At 34.5% G+C, this 20040-nt stretch overlaps 1 protein-coding gene across 4 annotated transcripts in view; it reads right to left on the bottom strand.

The window, feature by feature from the left end:
* Window positions 1–2572: 2572 nt before the first annotated feature.
* The window catches only part of LOC129738686 (septin-2), a 64285-nt gene continuing 46817 nt past the window's right edge, over window positions 2573–20040 (bottom strand). For 3 of the 4 annotated variants that reach the window (XM_055729937.1, XM_055729936.1, XM_055729938.1), the window contains exons 3-6: window positions 14005–14443; window positions 13623–13939; window positions 13302–13561; window positions 2573–4064 (exon numbers count right to left, since the gene is read on the bottom strand). In XM_055729937.1, coding sequence (XP_055585912.1) covers window positions 3978–4064; window positions 13302–13561; window positions 13623–13939; window positions 14005–14443 — 1103 coding nt within the window. In that variant the 3' untranslated portion in view covers window positions 2573–3977. The remainder of the gene's footprint in view (window positions 4065–13301; window positions 13562–13622; window positions 13940–14004; window positions 14444–20040) is intronic. The other variant, XM_055729939.1, reaches the window with a different exon arrangement.

Here is a 20040-nt window from a genome sequence, read left to right on the forward strand (position 1 = left end):
TTTTAATTTCTATAAGGAAATTAAACTGTACGATTATGTTTCGAATTAGGAATCTTGAATCCAGGCTAATGTATTTTTTTATTATTAAGTAATTTCATCAGTAATTTGATCAAGTATGACTTCACTTGCTCGTAGTTGCATTTGCCCCGCAATTATTCAGATTGGTAACTTTTTCTAGAAGCATTCATAGGGTTCTTTTGAATGCATTTTATTTTTACAGCAAAAAGTAAAGTTCGATTTTTTTTTGTTACAATCCATCATAGCGGATCAGGAGTGAAAACAAATAATCGGAAGGCTACAGATGATCACAGGAATTTCTAAGACCGTTAGTGAGATGATTTTTTTTTGTTTCAAGCAAAACAAAAGTTGTATGATCGATATGCTCAGCCGTTTTTTTTTATTTATTTATGCCCTCAAATTTGGAAAAAAGCTAGTTCTGAACAAAAATGAAGACCATTAACAAGTAAATAATTTTTGTTCTTGAATATTGACGAAAATGAGGAAAGTTGAATAAAAAAACTGGTTGAATGATTTTAGATTTCTCACGATAAAATGTGTCATTCTGTGATTAGACCCAAAAAGCTTTAGACGATAATCATGAAGATATTTCAGAAAATTCATAGGAATATCATGTCCAACATCGATAAATTGATGAACTCATAAGATTTTCATAAACGAGCTTTAGAAAGTTTTTTCAGTGATAAACTAAATTAAATTAAGAAAATCCATAAAATCTGTGAAAAAATGTAAACCGAAATTTTGACGAAGTTTGCTTCAGAACCTATGAAATTATGATTTTTTTTTCGTGATTTGCTACAAAATGCTGTATAATTTAATGATCGAATACGGAACATCAAATTAGAAAGCAGCTTTTTAAGGTTTGTAGAAAAAAACAGGTCTTCGAGGACAAAATTTTAATTAAAAAAACATTTGAAAAACGTCCACAGATAAAAGGATTAGAATAAAGAATTGAAGTGATGACAAACAACAGTTCTCACTGAAAAGGTTTTTCCTAGAAATCGGATCAATTCTTTATACAAACTTTAGGAAGACCTTCAATCTGGTTCCTTTCGAATCCTTAAAAAGGGAGCAAATTATATTTCTGTAAGTAAGAGAATAAAAATTCGCGAAAAATTTAGAATCGAGTTGAAAATTTAAATTATACAAAAATCTGATGTATTTATCCAATTTCGGCTGATACTATGCACCTCGTATTTAAAAAAAAGGATGATAATTTCCTTTTTATAAACACTCATGTTTTCGTTTAAGATTCCATTTTTCAGTTAGGTTTTCGTAAAAAAATTGTCATTATAAAAATTGACGTAAAGCTCTGATAACTATTAATAAATATTATTTAGAGTGCAGCCCGCCGAAAAGATTTCAAATTAAAATTGGCTCATGTTGTTTTAAAATCTTCTTAAAAATCTTAATGATCCCGCGCCGATCCTCCGGTGCATAGGGCCGTGGTAAAAGACCTCCACTGTTGACGATCCGGAGCCAGCGTCTTCACCTGGTCCCAGTCAAGATTCTCGTCGACAGTTCGGATTTCAGCGGCTAGGCTTCGCCGCCACGAGTTTCTGGATCTGCCTCTTCTTCGATGACCTTCTGGATTCCAATCTAGCGCCTCTCTGCAAATCTCGTTTTCATCTTTCCGCAGCGTGTGCCCAATCCACCTCCACTAACGTTCCCGAATCTCGATTTCTAGTGCCTTTTGATGACACCGGCGATGTAGTTCCTCATTCGAGATCCAGTTGCTAGGCCACCAAGCGCGGATGATATTCCGCGTTTACATTGTTTTGAAAGGTTGCTCACAACTGTATAAGAGTATAAATTTGCATTCTGAAGAAAAAAAAATTATATGACTTATGGAAAGGCAATGGTTTTATGTTCAACTCTTAATATGTAAGCAGCTCTTGGTCAAAAAATTTACTTCAAATATGAAACTTTTACGTATTCAAATATTATATAATGTCTTCTGGTTTCTCATCAACAAATTGTTACATAGATATAATGCGGAGGATTCCCTGATGACATAATTGAAGAGTTGACGAGGTTCAATACAAAGAATAGGATCAAAAACAGTACTTGGACCAGATTCAAGATCAGGTTAAGAAAAAGGATAAGAATCAGAATAAAAATTCAGGGTCCGAATCAATATCAGGATCAGAATTTAAGAGTTGGGTTAGGATCGGAATCAGAATCATAACAAGAGTCTAGGTCTAAATCTGAACCAGGATCACATCGTTAACAGAAAAAGGATCATGATCAGTATAAGAATAAAGGTCAAAATCATGAACAGGATTCCAATTAGTATAAGTGTCGTGATCTGTATCAGGTCCATGATCAGGATCAGTATCAGTATTAAGACTAAAATTGGTATCGTGATCAGAATTAAGATCTTGATCAGGATACGGGTAAGAAACATTTTCAATATCAGGGTCAGCGTCAGGATCAGGATCACGAATGCGAAAAGGAGCAGATTTAGGATCATGATGAGGATTATTTTGATATTTTGAATTGTAATCTTCTTTAGCTTTTCGGAATGTTTATCATAACTTAAAGTAAGCAACAGTTGAATTCTTCGAATCATGTCATATTTTATCATATTTTTTGCCTCTTGGTATCCATGGGTCATTTTCAATAATAATAATACTACTAGATACTATTAATGTTGAAGGAGCTGCGTTTATTTATTTTTTTTTTATTTTATCTTCTCAATCTCTGTACCATCGTACAATATTCGCTAGTAGTGTGGCAGAGATTTCTTCGGGAAACAGCCTCTCATTCCATACATTTTATACGATTCATTTAGGGGTTCAAATTAAAATCTTCCTCGCTTTGTGTGCTCTATGTTCTGTTCAATTTTTAGGGTTTTGACTTCCGACGAAAGTCGAAAGCAAGAATAGAATAAATAGGCTAAGGTGTAATTGTATGTATAGAAAGTCTCTCGGTCGATAAATATTTGTAAATTGTAGTAGTAAAAAAAATCTAAATCTTAAAACGAAAGAAAACAAATTTAAGCATAACATATTTATATAGCTTTTCTTTTCCTTAGTTCTCTCCTGGCTTCAAAACACTATAAACCATCAGGAAACTAACATTCGAGACAAAATTTTTGGTTGAACTGTACTTTAGAGTGGGTTTGGAAATAAGGGCGATTTCAGTTCTCGGTTTCAGTTTTGGTTATAGATTTTTTCAAAGATCAAAAGAAGACTGTCTTATCGTAGCTGCTTATTGCACATGTTATTTGGTGGTTCTTTTTTCCTCTCTTTTTTCTACTTATATGTCGCTTGATTGTTCGTTCTTTGGTAGGTTTAATGTAAGTTGGTTGTTTGTCTTTATTTTTTCTAACTTGAGTCCTTAGTGAGTAATTCAATGCGGAGTTTGCAATTAATCTTGAATGGATTATATCAGTTGGTTATTACAGATATTAACTATTTACCCAAATTCATACGTTAGACATCGATAAATTGTGGTTTTGTTAAGATGTTTTGCCGGATTTTGAAATAACATTTCAAAAAGACGACTTAACTTTATCGGAGGAGAGGGTGAAAAAAAGAGAGCGACTGAAAAGAATCAACTGGGAATGGTCTCGAGTTTGTTAGTCGTGGAATTGATCCACATTACTTTTTTTTTTTTTGATTTTCTATCATGTACATTTAACACTATTTAATAATTCACTGGGCTCAAAATTAGGAAATCCGATCGAATTCCCTCGATTAACTTGTGTGTGTTGTGACTACAATCTAACGAACGACAAATGGCTTACGGTGTGTAATGTAATGTGAGTTTTTTTTGTAGGTTTTTGTTTTCATGGTGTCTAACCGCATTTTCGTGAAAATGTGTTTCGATGAAAAAACCTGTCGTTAATGCTGCTGCGAAATTAATCCACCTAAAAGTTGCGTTGCGCGTTACGTTACTTTTCTTCTCGCTTCTTTCCGGTAGACGATGACCAAATCTGTGAGCATCAATTCGCACTAAACATCGATAACGGCGGTATCGTTCATGGAAGTTGATTTCAGCTTTTCCTGCATCTGGGCCAGCATGTCCTGCATTCGTCGAATCTGGAAGAGACAAAAAATATGTGTAACACTTTGCAAGCAGAAAATATGGGTTGGTAAAAGATTTGTTTTTAATACAAAAATTAAACATAAAAATCCTAATCTTAAATATGAACCATAATCTACATTAATTTCATTCTAAAACAACTGTAAAGTAAATACTGTTGAAAAAGGAACACAATTTTTTTTATTATTATTCGTCATCCAACAAACATACACTGAGCGAAACAAAAATATTTCCACTCGGTTTTTTGCTTTCTAAAAAATGAATAAATTAGCATCATTAAAATTTTCTTGAAAAAATTTTCGAACGTAAATCATTCAACACATCTAAATTCAACCCGGTTGGTTGATAATGTGTCTAAATTCAATTGGCGGCAAGATAGTACTGCCACCTACGACTTGAGAAAGGAAACATAGTATTTCTCATATAGAAAAAAAAACAAAACTTTTGATCAACAATAACCAGTTTGGTGAAGTATGATAGCAAAACTGTCAAATTCGTAAGAACGAGAAGATTACCTTTCGTTAATATCCTTTCAAACCTGATGGAATGATATTAATCGCCTAAAACTGTACACATCTATACAAATAGTTTGTGGAAGAATTATTTTTCACTTTGTCATAGTAAATTTCAGAAAAAAATCATTTTTTTTTCGATTATGTAGGAGAACTGGTATGGGAGAGTGGGGAATCATGGGCCACTTTTTTTCGTTGTTCCATAACTTCTTTAATATAAACGATAAAATAAAAATAAAAAATGGTATGGTTTTCTACATTTTCAAGGTATCATAAGGTATTTTTTTAAATTTTTTAATAAGTTATTTTCCACAAATTCTGACTGTGTTAAAAAAAGCAATATTTTTTGGATTTTGAAAAATGGTGGGGAATCGTGGGCCACCAAATCCAAATTGACCAAATAACATGCAAAGTTTATGAATTGACCTAAAACTGTGATTTCCTAATTCATTTCGTTATTTAAAAGCAATCTCAGATGATGAAATGAAAAAGAGAGCTGTGTATGATCGCATAGATTCCAAAACCAGGCTCGCGAACGTTTTGGCAAAATTTCTTATATAGGATGGACAAAATATTTTTCATAACTCTTCATTTGGCATAAGAAAACATTGCTGATAGGTAAAACGTATTTTAAATTCTGAATGTGCATAAAAACACAAAAATATAGGTGATTCAAGATGTGTGGCCCACGATTCCCCACAAGCTATGATTTGCAAATTGGTTGCGTTTGTGTGACATATTGATGTTTCATCAAAAATTCCTTTTCCACGTGAAAGATCACGACAAAACTAAGATCATAAGCATATGAGCATATTTGTGTTATGCACTTTAGGTTCCCCATCGATGAAATTAGCGGGTGTTTTTTTAATTATGTAAGCAAATTTTTCCAACTTTTTTTAGCTTGATAAATAAAAGAAGCAAATGATGCGCATTTCAGTCAACAACATATAGGAATACATGCTCACGCAAAGCGACGACGATGACAGTTGGTTTGAGATTTTTATCTCAACACACATCTGAGATATTAAAAGTGGCCCACGTTTCCCCATGGCCCACGATACCCCACTCTCCCCTACTTTTTTTTCGCACCCTTTTTCATATGTATGGTCCTCATCGTCAATTGGTTCTTCGGAAAAAAGCAAACTTATGTTAGTGCACATTTTTTTTTTAAATTCGAATATTCGAATTTATTTTTTTCAAAATGTAAAATTCTTTTTAAAAAAAGTTAAAAATATAATAAAATTTAAAAACAATTGTGATAAACTTATGGTTTTGCAAATTTTTGATTGAAATTCGAATATTTGAATTTTGTTTTAAATTGTAAAAGTCTTTTAAAAAAATTTGAAAAAAAACAATTATATGTAAGTAGGGGAGATAAAGGTATAATGGCCACCTTAAGGAAAACGCTTAATTAGCCATAGAGAAACGCTATAATATGTGAATTACATAATTATTTCGTGTTCAGACACTCAAATAGTCAATTGCCTAATTGGATGAAACTTGAAAAAGGAGATAAAAACGTTTAAAAATGCATTCTAAATTTTTTTGCCGAAAGCTGAAAACCAGTCACTGTAGGGGCAGAATGAGAATCCCCCTGGGGCAGTATAAACACCATTAATCGGGGCACGATGAGCGTTTTCTGCCGGGGAGTATAGCAGCGAATCCAACTCGATAAAGTCAACTGAATAATAGAGCTACAGCTTGACTTGTTTCATCTTTGGATTTGGCCTATTCGTAAGGTGTCGGAGAGGTAATCAGTTGACTCGAGTTCGATTCCTGGTCAAGGTGATTTTTTTTTTCATTTATCATTCATGATCGATGCATTTTTCACTAAATGGTGAGGCGTAGATTCATCAAACAAAGCAAAAACAAAATAATCTAGGTTTGTTTGTAGAATTCAATAAATTAACACATGCTCATACATTATGTTTCTGTTGTTTTATTTGACGGATGATGCTACTAGCCGTAAAATGTAACAATAAAAAAAATCAATCATGATTGGTATGTGAAAAAAATCACCTCGAACAGGAATCGAACTAGAGTCTACTGATTACCTCTCCGACACCTTACGAATAGGCCAAATCAACAGATGAAACAAGTCAAGCTTTAGCTCTATTATTCAGTTGACTTCATCGAGTTGAATTCGTTGCTTATATGGCAGAAAACGCTCATCTTGCCCTGATTAAAAGTGCTCTGTTCGCCCCAGATCAACAAATTCAAGTAAAAATGCGTTTTAAAATTGATTAAAGTGAAAAATCACAAATTTAATGATAGTGAAAATTGAGTAACAATGTGTAATTCATGTTGCAGTGCGTACATTTAAACGTCATAAAAGCTTATTTCGTGGTGCTAAAAAATTATAATATTCTCGTCACTTGAGAAAGCTGGTTATTTTTTAATATTTTTGTAAAGAAGAAAAGGATATTTCTTTTTTGGTGAAAAATTAATAATCCTCCTGAAAATTTGTTCAAGAAAACACGTACTTTTATAGAAAAAGGAGTGCTTGTTATGCCCTTATCTCCCCTGAGTGTGTTTAACTTGTAAAAAATTGTTATACTCGATCATGGTTGAATTATTGAGAATTTATATAATTTTTTTAAAAAAGTCGCTGGTGAAGTGGCAAGAAAACACAGACTTCCGACAACCTAGTACTTCACTTTTCTTTGTCGGAAGTCTTTCGGAAGTCGGAAGTCCGGACTTCCGAAGTAAAATTTAGTGCTGGCGCTATTATATTTCCTGTTATATTGTCAAAGCAGTTGAAATCTAATGTTTTCGGCTGGCGGATCCCTATCATGATCCTTACAAGAAATGGCGATTCTCTATCCTCCCTCACCCTCATATCTCACCCCTAAACCTGAATATTGAAACTATCTTCTGATCCTGATCATAATTCTGTATCCTGAATTTTACATTACGATCTTAATTCTGATCCTGATTTCAAGATAAAACTCGCCAGATATTTTCCTGCGCGTACTCGGATCGAAGAAATTCAAGGTATTTTTTTCTAAATATCTAACAAAATTCGGGCATATGATTTTGAAAAATTTAAGCAAAAATCTGGACATTATCCAAGCAATTATTGGCAAGCTTCAACAAATTTTTTATGACGAAGATGATGGCCCACCTATACTCCCCCGTACATGGGACTTGGGCTAGTTATTATCTTGCAGGCACTAAATTTTACTTCGATAGTTCGGACCTTCGACTTCCGACAGACTCCCGAAAAAGGAAAATGAAGAATTTTATGGTCGGAAGTCAGTGTTCTGCTGTCAGTCAATCAACGACGTTTATTAAAATTTAATTAAAATGCACATTATCTTTCAAGATATTTGAGAATCTTCAGCCACTGTTCATTTTCTCGTCTTTTTATTCACTTTTGTTTTGCCCATGTACGTACATTAGGATGGCAGCCAAATGGGTCTTGTGAATTTCGCAAACCGACCACATACATTTTGTCAATTGGACTCAAAAACTAACTTTTGCTAAATTTCAAAACTTCAGGGCAATCGGACTTGATTAAGGGGTGCCTCAAAGTTTCGGTTTTTGACCCTCAAAAATCACCAAAGGGGGGGGGGGGGGGGGGGTTTCAAAGGAAATCGGATAATCGAAATTTTAATGTAAAATGTTGATGAATTGGAAATGCATGAAACGTCGAGTTGTGGTATTATCTCGAAAAAAAAGATATTTAGCCAAAAATCGACTATCTGGAGCTTTGTCATTTTTTTAAATCGCCCGTATCGACGTATCAAAGACATTTGATATAAAAAAAACGATTTCACCAATTTCCTTCGGTGATCTTTAGATTCAAAAACGTGAAATTTTGAGCTTTTTGAAGCACCCCTCAATCAAGTCCGATTGAGTTGAAATTTTGCACAGGTCAGTTTTGTGGGTAAACCAACAAAATGTAAATATATGGTCGGTTTGCGAAATTCGATAGGACCCTTCTGGCTGCCACCCTAATACAAACATGAGCAAAACAAAATTGAATAATGCTATTCAAAGAGATAAAATGAGCATTCGCTAAAGACTTTCAAATATAAAAAAAAAGATAACTTTGCCAAGTCCCGTGTGGTATACCTTCCAGACTACATAATGAAAAGAGATTAAATTTTTTTTCATCATTTCCATGATAATTCCGCTTTTATCGAAGTTTACATCCATTCTCTTCGTATTCCCACAAGACTAGAGTTCAGATCAGAATTACAACCATAACAGTGATCCCAAAAACACTTGAATCGGTAGGTTGAAGACAAAAATTTGGTATTAACTGAAAACTTTGTTACGTTATATGTCATTTGATTAGAATGTCTTTTATAGAGACACAGAGTTGTGAGATGAAAAAATCATTCTAAAATTAAAATTTGTATTTTCGTTGTGTGGCTGGAAGTTTCAATTTTTCGTCTAAGATAAATTTAGAGCTTTTTAAGAATGTTTCTGAAACCGAACTGGGAAGCTACAAACGTTATTCAAATTTATTGGAACGATTTAAAAATTGAATGATAAAAATTAATAACTTAAATTTCTTTTTTATGAGAAACTCACTTTGCTACATCTTCCAAAAACAAGTGATATTGGTAAAAATTATTCAAACTTTGATTTTGAATCAAATTTTAATATAATTCCGAAGCAATCGCTTTAAAGTGAGAACTGCAGCTGAAGTATCTTACAAAGAAGATTTAATCGAACTTTCTGAAACTTGATCGCTTAATTCGTTTCTAAGATATGAAATTTTAACTCTCACAAACAACCATAGAAATATTTTTCAGTATCTTAATTTCTTCACATGCCTCATTTGGCTTAATTTGTTTGATTTACATTGTATTTGGCTTAAAATTGGTCAGAAATTTTACCTTGCTAACCGGGAATGCCCCCGAATTGTATATTTGACAATTTGTAATTTGAATCATCGACGTTTTTCGGCGGATTTTAGAATCAAAACCGTTATTACCAGTTGTCCAGACGTTTCGAGCTACTATGGCTTTCGCTCCTCTTCAGTGGACACTAAAATTATATTTTAAACAATGAATTTTTATCTAAATTTACAATATTTAAAATCTTACAAACTACTGGCCTTCGTCTATACAAGTATGATTCGGGACATTTTGTTTTGATTTTCGTTTACATTTGTATGTAAGTGTTTGTGACAAACACTAACATACAAATGTAAACGAAAATCAAAACAAAATATCCCGAATCATACTAGTATAGACGAAGGCAGTAGTTTGTAAGATTTTAAATATTGTAAATTTAGACAAAAATTCATTGTTTAAAATATAATTTTAGTGTCTACTGAAGAGGAGCGAAAGCCATAGTAGCTCGAAACGTCTGGACAACTGGTAATAACGTTTTTGATTCTAAAATCCGCCGAAAAACGTCGATGATTCAAATTACATTAAAGAGCGGCGATAAACAATATTCCAATATTTGACAATTGTGAATTTAGCTGTTGAAAGAAGACCACAGTTTTCATCACAGAAGCAACCATTTTAATACAAGTTTACAAGTAGAAATGTCTTCAGGGTATATTTTGCTGTTCACCCAGTCATACGAAGGCCATGTGAGGTTCTAGACCGATCTAGCTAGCTGCCACTATATCTGAGATATATTGGAATGGTATAAGAAGAATAACTCACTCCTTCTCTCCCCTCTTCGCAAATTATAATAATCAATAGAAGCATATCTCGTACTCAAACACTTTTCCATGCCAAATTTGATTCCATTTGCTAGATTGTGCTACTTTTAAGCCAACAAAACTGTATTGGGTTCCCCCTTAATATGTACCAACTGAAGGTTGCTAAAATTTGTTTAGCACGTATCCGGGCCGCACATTTGATTTCTAAGTTGTCGACCAAAAATCCGAACAAAATCCAGGCATAGAATAAATCCGGGTTTAAATGACATCCGGACAACCGGGCCGGACCGGACTTTTTTAAATTTTGTATTAAATATCCGGGTAAATCCGGATAAAAACGAACAATCTGGTAACCTTAAACTAACTGTAAAAAGGGTGGTGTCTCAAATAAACATATTTCTCTTACCCAAAAATCTTTCTCTGCTAAATTTAAATCCTTTTGCTTGATTACTTCTGTTTTTCATCTCCTCTCTGGATTAAAAGAGCGGTACCAAAAATACATCGAACATTTCAATTACCCAAATAATTCCCATGCCAAATTTAGTTCCATTCGCTTGATTAGTTATCGTATTATGAACAAAAAAATATTGAAACCTCCCTCTTCTCTTCCTTTTCCCCCGCTGGAAGAATCTCCCGACTGAAAGGAGGGCGGAGTATCAAATATTCATAGAAGAATTTCTCGTACCCAAATAAACTTCCATGCCGAATTTGGTGCCATTTTCTTGATTGATTATGCAAACATTTGGTATTTGTTTGGGAGACCCTCTTTCCCCTTCCAGTGAAAGAGAGTGGTACCAAACTAAAAAAGGAGCATTTTCCGGGCTTAAAAACACCCACTCGCCAACTTTCAAGCCAAACGGTTCAGTCTGAAGGAAACAGACATACAGACAAACAGAGAGAAAGACAGACAAATAAAATCATTTTTATACATATGTTATTAGGGTGGCAAAGGATAGATGGGAAAAATTTCATGATGGAATTTAGATAACTGACCATATACATTTTTGGCCCAAAAAAGCGACCTGTGATAAATTTCAGTCCAATTGGACTTGATTTCGAATCTTGAATGATCAAGTAAGCCTTGAAAGATTCCCTTTTCATCGATGAAAAAAAATTACCGATAAAACAATGATCAGTCCGTGAAATCTAATCATTGCTTTATTGTTTAATTTTTGGAGGCAAGCAAAGAAATTTGAAATTTTTGAAGACGAATGCCAATAGTTCAAACAATAACACCAGTAGGGGAGGATGGAGATACTTGATCCCCTTTTCTTATTTTCATCATGTCTTTTTGCGAAAATTTAGCAGATTTGTCGCCTTTTGCATTTTCTTACAGGCAGCGTGTTGTTTCAAGTTAATATGCTCCAAAAGTTAGAACGATATACGAACTCGTTGATGAGCTAGAAGCATTTTCGTGAGACTAAAAAAATTATGATATTTTTAAAGTTACAGGAGACTTGCTCCTTCACTTAAGGGGGGGGTAGGGTCAAACGGGTATAAAAAAAACACCATTTTCACGATTTTTTTCTAGAGCTATCGTTCAAACAAATGTATTCAAATTTTTTGCATTATACTAAGCATTGTTAAAAGATCATTTAGTAATTTTTTCGTATAAAAATATTGAAAAATGAGCCGGTGACGGAGTACTTTCGAGGATGCCTTTTAGAAAACAGGATTTGCGGTGGACACTGTATCTCAGCACAGAATCATCTGAGGTCAAAAAATCAGAGCAAAATATTTTTAATAGATGTTTTTCTGGACCCCAACGTTTTTATTTGACTTAAATAATTTTTTATGAAATTTTTGTGGCTGTTTGAAGTAAAAACTACGATTTTTCACGAAAAAATCCGCCATTTTTCACCTGTAAAATCTCCCCAAAGTAAAAAAACACAAAAAAGAAAAACGTTGGGGTCTGGTATTTTATATGTAGAAAATATGTGCCAAATTTGAAAGGAATCGGATAAGTAGTTTTCAAATGACGATGTCCACGGACTTTAAAAATGTGCTTTCGAGAAAAACGCGTTTGAAGTTTCTGCTCTTGCTTTCTTGCAGTATTAGATAGGAGTAGATAAAGGCCTATAATTTCAACAGTTTTGCTCCAATTGACTTGAAAATTTGACACAACATTCTTGAAATGTTTTACAATAAGAAAATAAAAAAATAAAAAAATCGATTTTTTGAAAGTGTTAGACCCTACCCCCCCCTTAAGAAGACTTGATCCCTTATTCAGGGTGCACTGACCCTTGGCAAAAATCTAAAAAAATCCATAATTAAAAGGTCCGTTGACTATAATATTCTTGCCATATTAGCTCTAATTTTCCATTTCATAAATATCAGACAAAGAAAATTATAAAAGTTTGTCTACTACCCATCATTGGATACTTTAAGGCGTAATTTTCTAGCTATTAGATTAATACAGTATGTTTTTAACAGATGAATACTCGATAAACATTAGTTATTGGTTAGATATTAGTAATTTCATGATTACCAATGACCACGATCCATTCAGATGAAAAATACATCTTTTTGGACTCTAGGGATCAATTATACCCATAACATACATTTCGGAAAACTTCTTCTTAAAAAAAATTAGAGTTTCCTATTGCTTTTAAAATATGGTATTATGAAGTTCTCTAAGAAGGTGTGTATATATTCAGGAGGTGTTACCGAATATCGAATTCCCGATTCAGCCATTTTGGCTATGTAGGCTATGCAACTATATGGAACTCATGAAGTTTGTTTACCAACAACACACGGAAAAGTTGAGCAAAAAATAAACAAACTCATTGAGAGCCCCGCTCACTCCTCGCCTACTTACTGTGAAAGTCGGAGAACCTAGTGTATCAAAAGACCTTGCTCTAACGATTGACATATTCAAAAAATATTTTCAAAGTATTTTTTTCATGTGAGAAACGTATTACGGTGATAAAAATTATCTTCAAATCGCATTTTGTAAAAATTTTCAAACAAAGTTCAATTGCTCAAAACATTTTTGTTTCGAGATATAGCGAAGGAACCAAGTATCCCCAGGGATCAAGTATCCTCATTCTCCCCTACCCTTTGGCTTCATATACAATTATAAACCCTACCTCTTCCTCCTTCTGCTGCAGTAACCGATCGGTATCGTTGATATTATTTGCCGCATTGGGAGCGGTCTCGTGACTCGAAGCAATGGATTCCCTCTTCAGCTTATTTCGCTCCCGAAGCGCATGCTGTGAAATCTGCGAAATACATTGGGCCCGGAAGTTCTCGTAGTGCACATCCCGGGTCGTGTCCTTCAGATCCTGCATGTGCGTCGATATCAGCATCGTCCGCAGCTTAATGAGGTCGCTGTGTTGAGGATTTTCCGCTAAAAGGTTTTTCGAAGATTAATTTAAACGATTCATTTGAAGTAAGGTTTGCTAACTCACCATCAACCACTCCCCAGGGATACTGACGGCCTCGAATTTTCTTCCCTGCCACTTCCAGGACTATGTTGCTACCCACCACGGCAAACGGAATGCTAGCCTTGAGGTCCCGATCCTGTTGTTTGAAGTCTTCATCTTCGTCCGAATCAATATCCGGAAACTGGTAGATTTGGATTCCATTGGATTCGATGTCCTCCAGAACCCTTGCTTTCAGTCGTTGAACTTCGGCCGTCGTCAGGGTATCGGCCTTGCCTATCACCACTACGATGTTGACTTTTTTGTGCATCCGCCGCATCAGATCGGCGTCCATTTGGCGGAGGCTAAGGAGAATAAAAAAGTTTTTGAAATCCTGGACTGATCTAACCTAAAACTTTTAAGAACTCACCCATGGCCCCAGGGAGGAATGAAGTACAGCAAACAGTGGACTCGATTGTCCTGAATATTCCGCCTATTCAACCCACTCTCGTCGGTGAAGTACTGCCGGAACTGTTCGTCGATGTACTGGGTACAAACCCGCCAACTATCCTCGCAATTGATCGAATCCCCAAAACCCGGCGTATCAACCACAGTAAGCCTCAACTTCACGCCCTTTTCTTCGATTTCCAGCGTCTTCTTATCGATTTTGGTCGTTTTGTCTATCCGTTCCTCGGCATAGGGAACCGAGCGGTGTTTGTAGAGGTCCGTCAGAAACAGGCTATTGATCAGGGTGGATTTGCCCAAACCACTTTCGCCGCACACCATCAGCGTGAACTCGAAACCTCGCTTCACCGACTTCCGGTGCACCTGTTCGGCGAGCGATGCGAACCCGATGTAGTCACGGTCTGCTGGAAGGAAATCAGTAGAAAGAAAAAGAATTAGATTAGATATCATATTGTAACAAGATGTAATGTAGGTAATTAAAGTTATGAATTAGAAACCGTAGATCCCGATTTGAAGCTGTTCTGAGCAAAAACTTAAGTTGAATGAGGTAATCAACTTGATCAACTTGAATATTAAGAGAACGTTAGCTGGTTTAGTTGTCTCCTATGCTCTCAAAATGTCGAAAATTATTTGAATTCGGAGGCATAGATTTAGGATACTTTTATGCAGACAATGAACTCTTAAATCTTTATATATCATTTCGTGTAATTGTCACTAAAGCTGATTCTAATAAAATTCTCAGACATCTCAATTAACGACAGGCCACAGGCATTATTATTAATCACAACGAATAATGAAAATCACGTATCTTAATTGTTCAAAACAAAATTCAATGGCAAACCACTATCGCTGTGTATAATTTTTCGGAAGGACATAATTAAGAAAAAATGACATTATGTACTAAATTTTACGAAGAGATTAATCACCGTAATATATGTTTGTTACTTAATTTATCGGCCTTATCGGTGAAAAGTTCATTTTCAGACCTTTGCTTTTGCCTTTGATGATGCATTTAAGTCATCTTTGAACAACCGCTGCATAGAAGAACTCGAGATATTCGCTTCCTTAGCCAGCCTCTAGATTGATCTTACCTACTGGATTCTGCTCCACTTTCGTCTTGATCGATTCTACCACTTTTACAGTGTGTTAAGACCGTGGCCTTTCACTTCCTGGCTTTGTGCACATGGTCCATCAAGGAGAAATTGGTTCACGCTGTAAATAGTCGCATGCCATGTGCTACAGCCGCCCAAATTTACTTGGAAGATTTTTGGGCGAGTTTGATTAGTCACTATTTTTTGTGTATATTTTGCCGATATAGAGTTGTTTTTAACATTTCTCGCGCAAATTGACTGGCGTCTCACTGGCGTTTACGAACGAAAACGGTAAAATTAACCTCCAAAAATTTCAGTGCAAAAATCGGGCAGCCAACCGAAGAAAACGGCCTTTTTTGAGGTTATTGAATGAAAAATTGAAAAAGTGTTAGTGAAGCACCCTGAATTATGACACGAATACTACTAGCAACAAATTGGACTATACGTTTACAGTACAACTGCATTAATTACGTCAATTTACAGATGAAGATTAGAGCTATAACACACACAAAATCATCAAAAAGCGTCAAGAACAACCCAAAACAGACTGCTTCAAATTCTCGCTTTTATGGGTCATACTATAAAAGGCTTGTTATGTCTGAAAATTCTCAATTGGTTCCAAAATTATCAGTATACTGAACAGATCGTTCCTACGAAGTTTGGAGCCCCTGCCCTTCCTAGAAAGCCACTTTAAAATTTTTGGGTAAAATTGAGTAAAACTCGGTTTTTTTCACACAAAACATCCAATAAATTTTGTATGCATATGTTCTTTGTGAAGAGAAGGAGAATTTTAAATAGTTAGGTAAGTTATGTGGTTAAATTCACATCAGGAACATAGTTGATGAAAAACTGTCGAAATCATACTTATTAACATTAACCAACGACAGGACATGTTAGCTGATGTTGGTAACATTGTGCGAAAATTGTTCTCCAGGCGAGGCATGCTAAGTGAGTTACTACTTGATTTCGAAAAAAAAAAGTTAAACCTAGTCATTATGAACGTCGAGTCATGTATCTTTCCATCCCAAGTAACAATTAAAGTTTTATGCCAACCTTCACAGCTCGCTTAAGACTATTTCCTTAAGCTACTTTATAAGCAAAAGCGCATTCTATGCTTTAGCACAACTAATTTAAAGCTAACATATGGACTAGTTGGCCTTGTTTCGTTAACGTACTTAAAGCTAATTCTATAAGCTATAACACAACATCCAACAGAATAGTTTTATTCGACTTTATAGACAAAGCTTTAAGAAACCCTTCAGAGCACTCTTAAGACTACCCATACTACGTCATGGAATTTGATAGAAATTTTACTGGGGGATCTTTCTGTTCCGTGTTATTTTCTCGTGTTATCACTTACTCTCCCAAGCATTTGGTGATTGGTAAAGATTCCTTTTGAAATATTCTAAAAATATTCTCATTTTTATTTTCAAAAAATCTAACATGAAACTTCCTGCAACCTCAGATTTCTGGTGAAATATATACGAAAAAGCATAAAACATAAGCGCGCCTTTTACAAAATCAAGGTTGACCATAGTTTAGGGATATTTTAATTTCAAAAATTATAATTTAAGGAACATATTAATTTGCTCATGATGTATTTTTGTTCTCCATTACCTATACAACAAATAGTATCGCAAACATTGTCAAATTAGTTGAAAATGTCTAGTTTGTAATATTATAATATTATTTCCAGCAAGATGACTACATTAATTTCGATTGAATTTCTCAATCAACATGGCGTTTAGTTAGTTAATATTGAAAATCTTAAAGCAGTTGTAAAACAGTTTTTAAATGGTTTTATGCCAGTTAGAAAAATGTTCTCATAAAACAATTTCAATAAATAGTTTTAAAATAGTTTTAAGAGACCTTGAATCACAGCTTCGTTTGACGTTTCTCTAAATAGAATGCACCCTCATGATGGATTTATCCATTTTTGAGTAAGAGAAGTTTGTCGCAGTAAATGAGAATATTTCGATTTGTTGTTGGCAAAAGGCATTCATGCAACTTTTTGTTTTATTTCATTTCGACTATGAGGATGGTTAATTATCTTTCAATGAAAAGTACTTATTGTTATCAAATAACACGCAGAAAAAGAAAAGGGGTTGGTTTCAACAAAACGTTTCGTTATTTTATTTTATATTTTCAATGCAGAATTTTTGATAGCTTTCTTTAAAAAACCGATCGGAAATAACAATAAAATATTTTAATTTTTACACACTCCTTTTTTATTACTTAAAAATGAAATTTGGTTTAGTTCGATACAAAAATCGGCTAATTTCAATGAACGTGTAGTAGGTCTAAAAATAAAAAACAAAAGAAAAAAAGAAAAACTTTCGAGAAAATATTAACAAATTTTCTCATCCGAACAGCGAGCAGCAGCAGCCGAAACATCAAAATTGAAACCACTGTGACTGCCGATCACGATTCTCATTCGTCGGTGGGGCCGGACCCCTCCGGATTTGTTTCATAGCTCATCTAACAGGTTTGTATCATGAATTGAAGTTTAAGTGAGGTACTAATTTGTTATTTTTTTATTTTTAAGGAACAGTCGGACTAACATGTGGAGCTCCCTACCTATTACATCGGTGTCTAGAAGTAAGGCGGACCATTTCTTTCGTCCAGTAGCTACAACACAACTGTGGGTTGGCCAGCGATTAGTGAGGATGAGTTGGCCATAACGTTCCCTGAGGGAACACGAAGAATTCTCAATGAAAAAAAGGCATTTCGAATTTATGAAGCATAAAACAATTCATTGAAACCGAATCCATAAATCCGAAAATCAATAACAATTTTGCTTTCGTTTGAATTAAAAAAAATTAACACAAATCATACAAAATTGCTAATTTTTAACCCCCCATTTTTTTAAATTTTAAGGCAGAAACACAATACAGCGTCGGTCGTCGCGTCACGTCAGCGGTCAACGCTGTCGATAAGTACTAAAACGCGGACGCGACGCACCCGACGATTTTTGCATCACAATTCAGCGTCAAGAGACATCTAAGATGTCTCTTGACGCTGAATTGTGATGCAAAAATCGTCGGGTGCGTCGCGTCCGCGTTTTAGTACTTATCGACAGCCTTGACCGCTGACGTGACGCGACGACCGACGCTGTATTGTGTTTCTGCCTTTAGGCTAAAACAATTTTGTGTGTTCTACCCAAAATTTTATTATTTTGACAAGTATGATGGATAATTTTCAAAAAGGGTGTATTTCGTTTTCAGTCAAACGATAACTTTAAATCAAAACGATACTTTTATTAAGTGTGGCCAAAAATATATTTGTGCCTTTTCCCAACCAAAATTTTTATTATTTTTGACCGAAATCTTATTATTTTTAAAATATATTTTTCTGCGTGAACCTCAGACTGTTTCGAAAAAGATCATTTTCTGAGCCTGACCTCAAAGCTATATAATAGCCCGCATAAATGAGAATTATAACCAAACGATGTCTTAAATCGTCAAACGGCGATTTGATGAAGCGTAACAAACGTTTAGTAAACGATTACAGAAATTGTAGAATACATTTCCTGAATCGTGAATTCTGAAATGTTGTATTTTGAATGTGTTGTTAGGTTATGTAACTGTTAAAAACTGTTAAAACAATTGTGTGGGGAAAATTTTCTGCAAACAGTATGCTAACGGTTTAGGAAACGCTGTTATTAATAGTATGCAGCATATCGAACTATAATTGTTATTGTTGGAATTAGAAGCGATAAAACGATTCCATAAAACGTGCTTCGGATGATTTGCTTTCGATAATCAAAACTGCGTTACGCTTTAAATAAATCGTAATTTTTAATGATCGGCCAATGCTAGTGGTCTTCATTCTGACTATATCATCCGAAAATTGTTGAGGCTGATAAAATCTAAGAATGAGCATTTTCGTTTGTGATGAAGCTCCATTTCACCGTCTTTGCTGAGGAGAAGCCTGTGGCTGCAGTCTTCTAGAAATTATCGAGGGCGGTTTATCCGGAAAGAATTTTGTTAACTCTGCATTGAATGACGTAAATATAGAATAACTTCGCAGGGAGAGACAGAGATTGATGAATAAAACAAGTATGGGAGAGTGGGGAATCATGGGCCACTTTTTTTCGTTGTTCCATAACTTCTTTATTATAAAAGATAAAATGAAAATAAAAAATGGTATGGTTTTCTACATTTTCAAGGTATCATAAGGTATTTTTTTATAATTTTTAATAAGTTATTTTCCCCAAATTCTGACTGTTTGAAAAAAAGCAATATTTTATGGATTTTGAAAAATGGAAGGGAATCGTGGGCCACCAAATCCAATTTGACCAAATAATATGCAAAGTTTATTAGTTGACCCAAAAATGTGATTTCCTAAATCATTTCAGATAATGAAATAAAAAAGAGAGCTGTGTATGATCGCAAAGATTCCAAAACCTGGCTCGCGAACGTTTCGGCAAAATTTCTTATATAGGATGGACAAAATATTTTTCATAACTCTTCATTTGGCATAAAAAAAAATTTGCAGATAGGTAAAACGTATTTTAAGTTCTGAATGTGTATAAAAACATAAAAATATAGGTGATTCAAGATGTGTGGCCCACGATTCCCCACAAGCTATGATTTGCAAATTGATTGCGTTTGTGTGACTTATTGATGTTTCATCAGAAAATCCTTTTCCACGTGAAAGATCATGACAAAACTCAGATCATAAGCGTATGAGCATATTTTTGTTATGTACTTTAGGTCTCTCACGGATGCAATTTGTGGGTGCCTATTTTATTATTAAAGTACATTTTTCTAGGTTTGTTAAATAAAAGAAACATATGATGCGTACATAAGTCAACAACATATAGAAAAACAGATTGTATCCCATTTACCCGAAAACCATTGCCCAGAATGAATTTTTCCCAGAATGACAAATACCCGAAATCAAACCCC

The sequence above is a fragment of the Uranotaenia lowii genome, chromosome 1, assembly GCF_029784155.1.
Source record: "Uranotaenia lowii strain MFRU-FL chromosome 1, ASM2978415v1, whole genome shotgun sequence".
NCBI lineage: Eukaryota > Metazoa > Arthropoda > Insecta > Diptera > Culicidae > Uranotaenia > Uranotaenia lowii.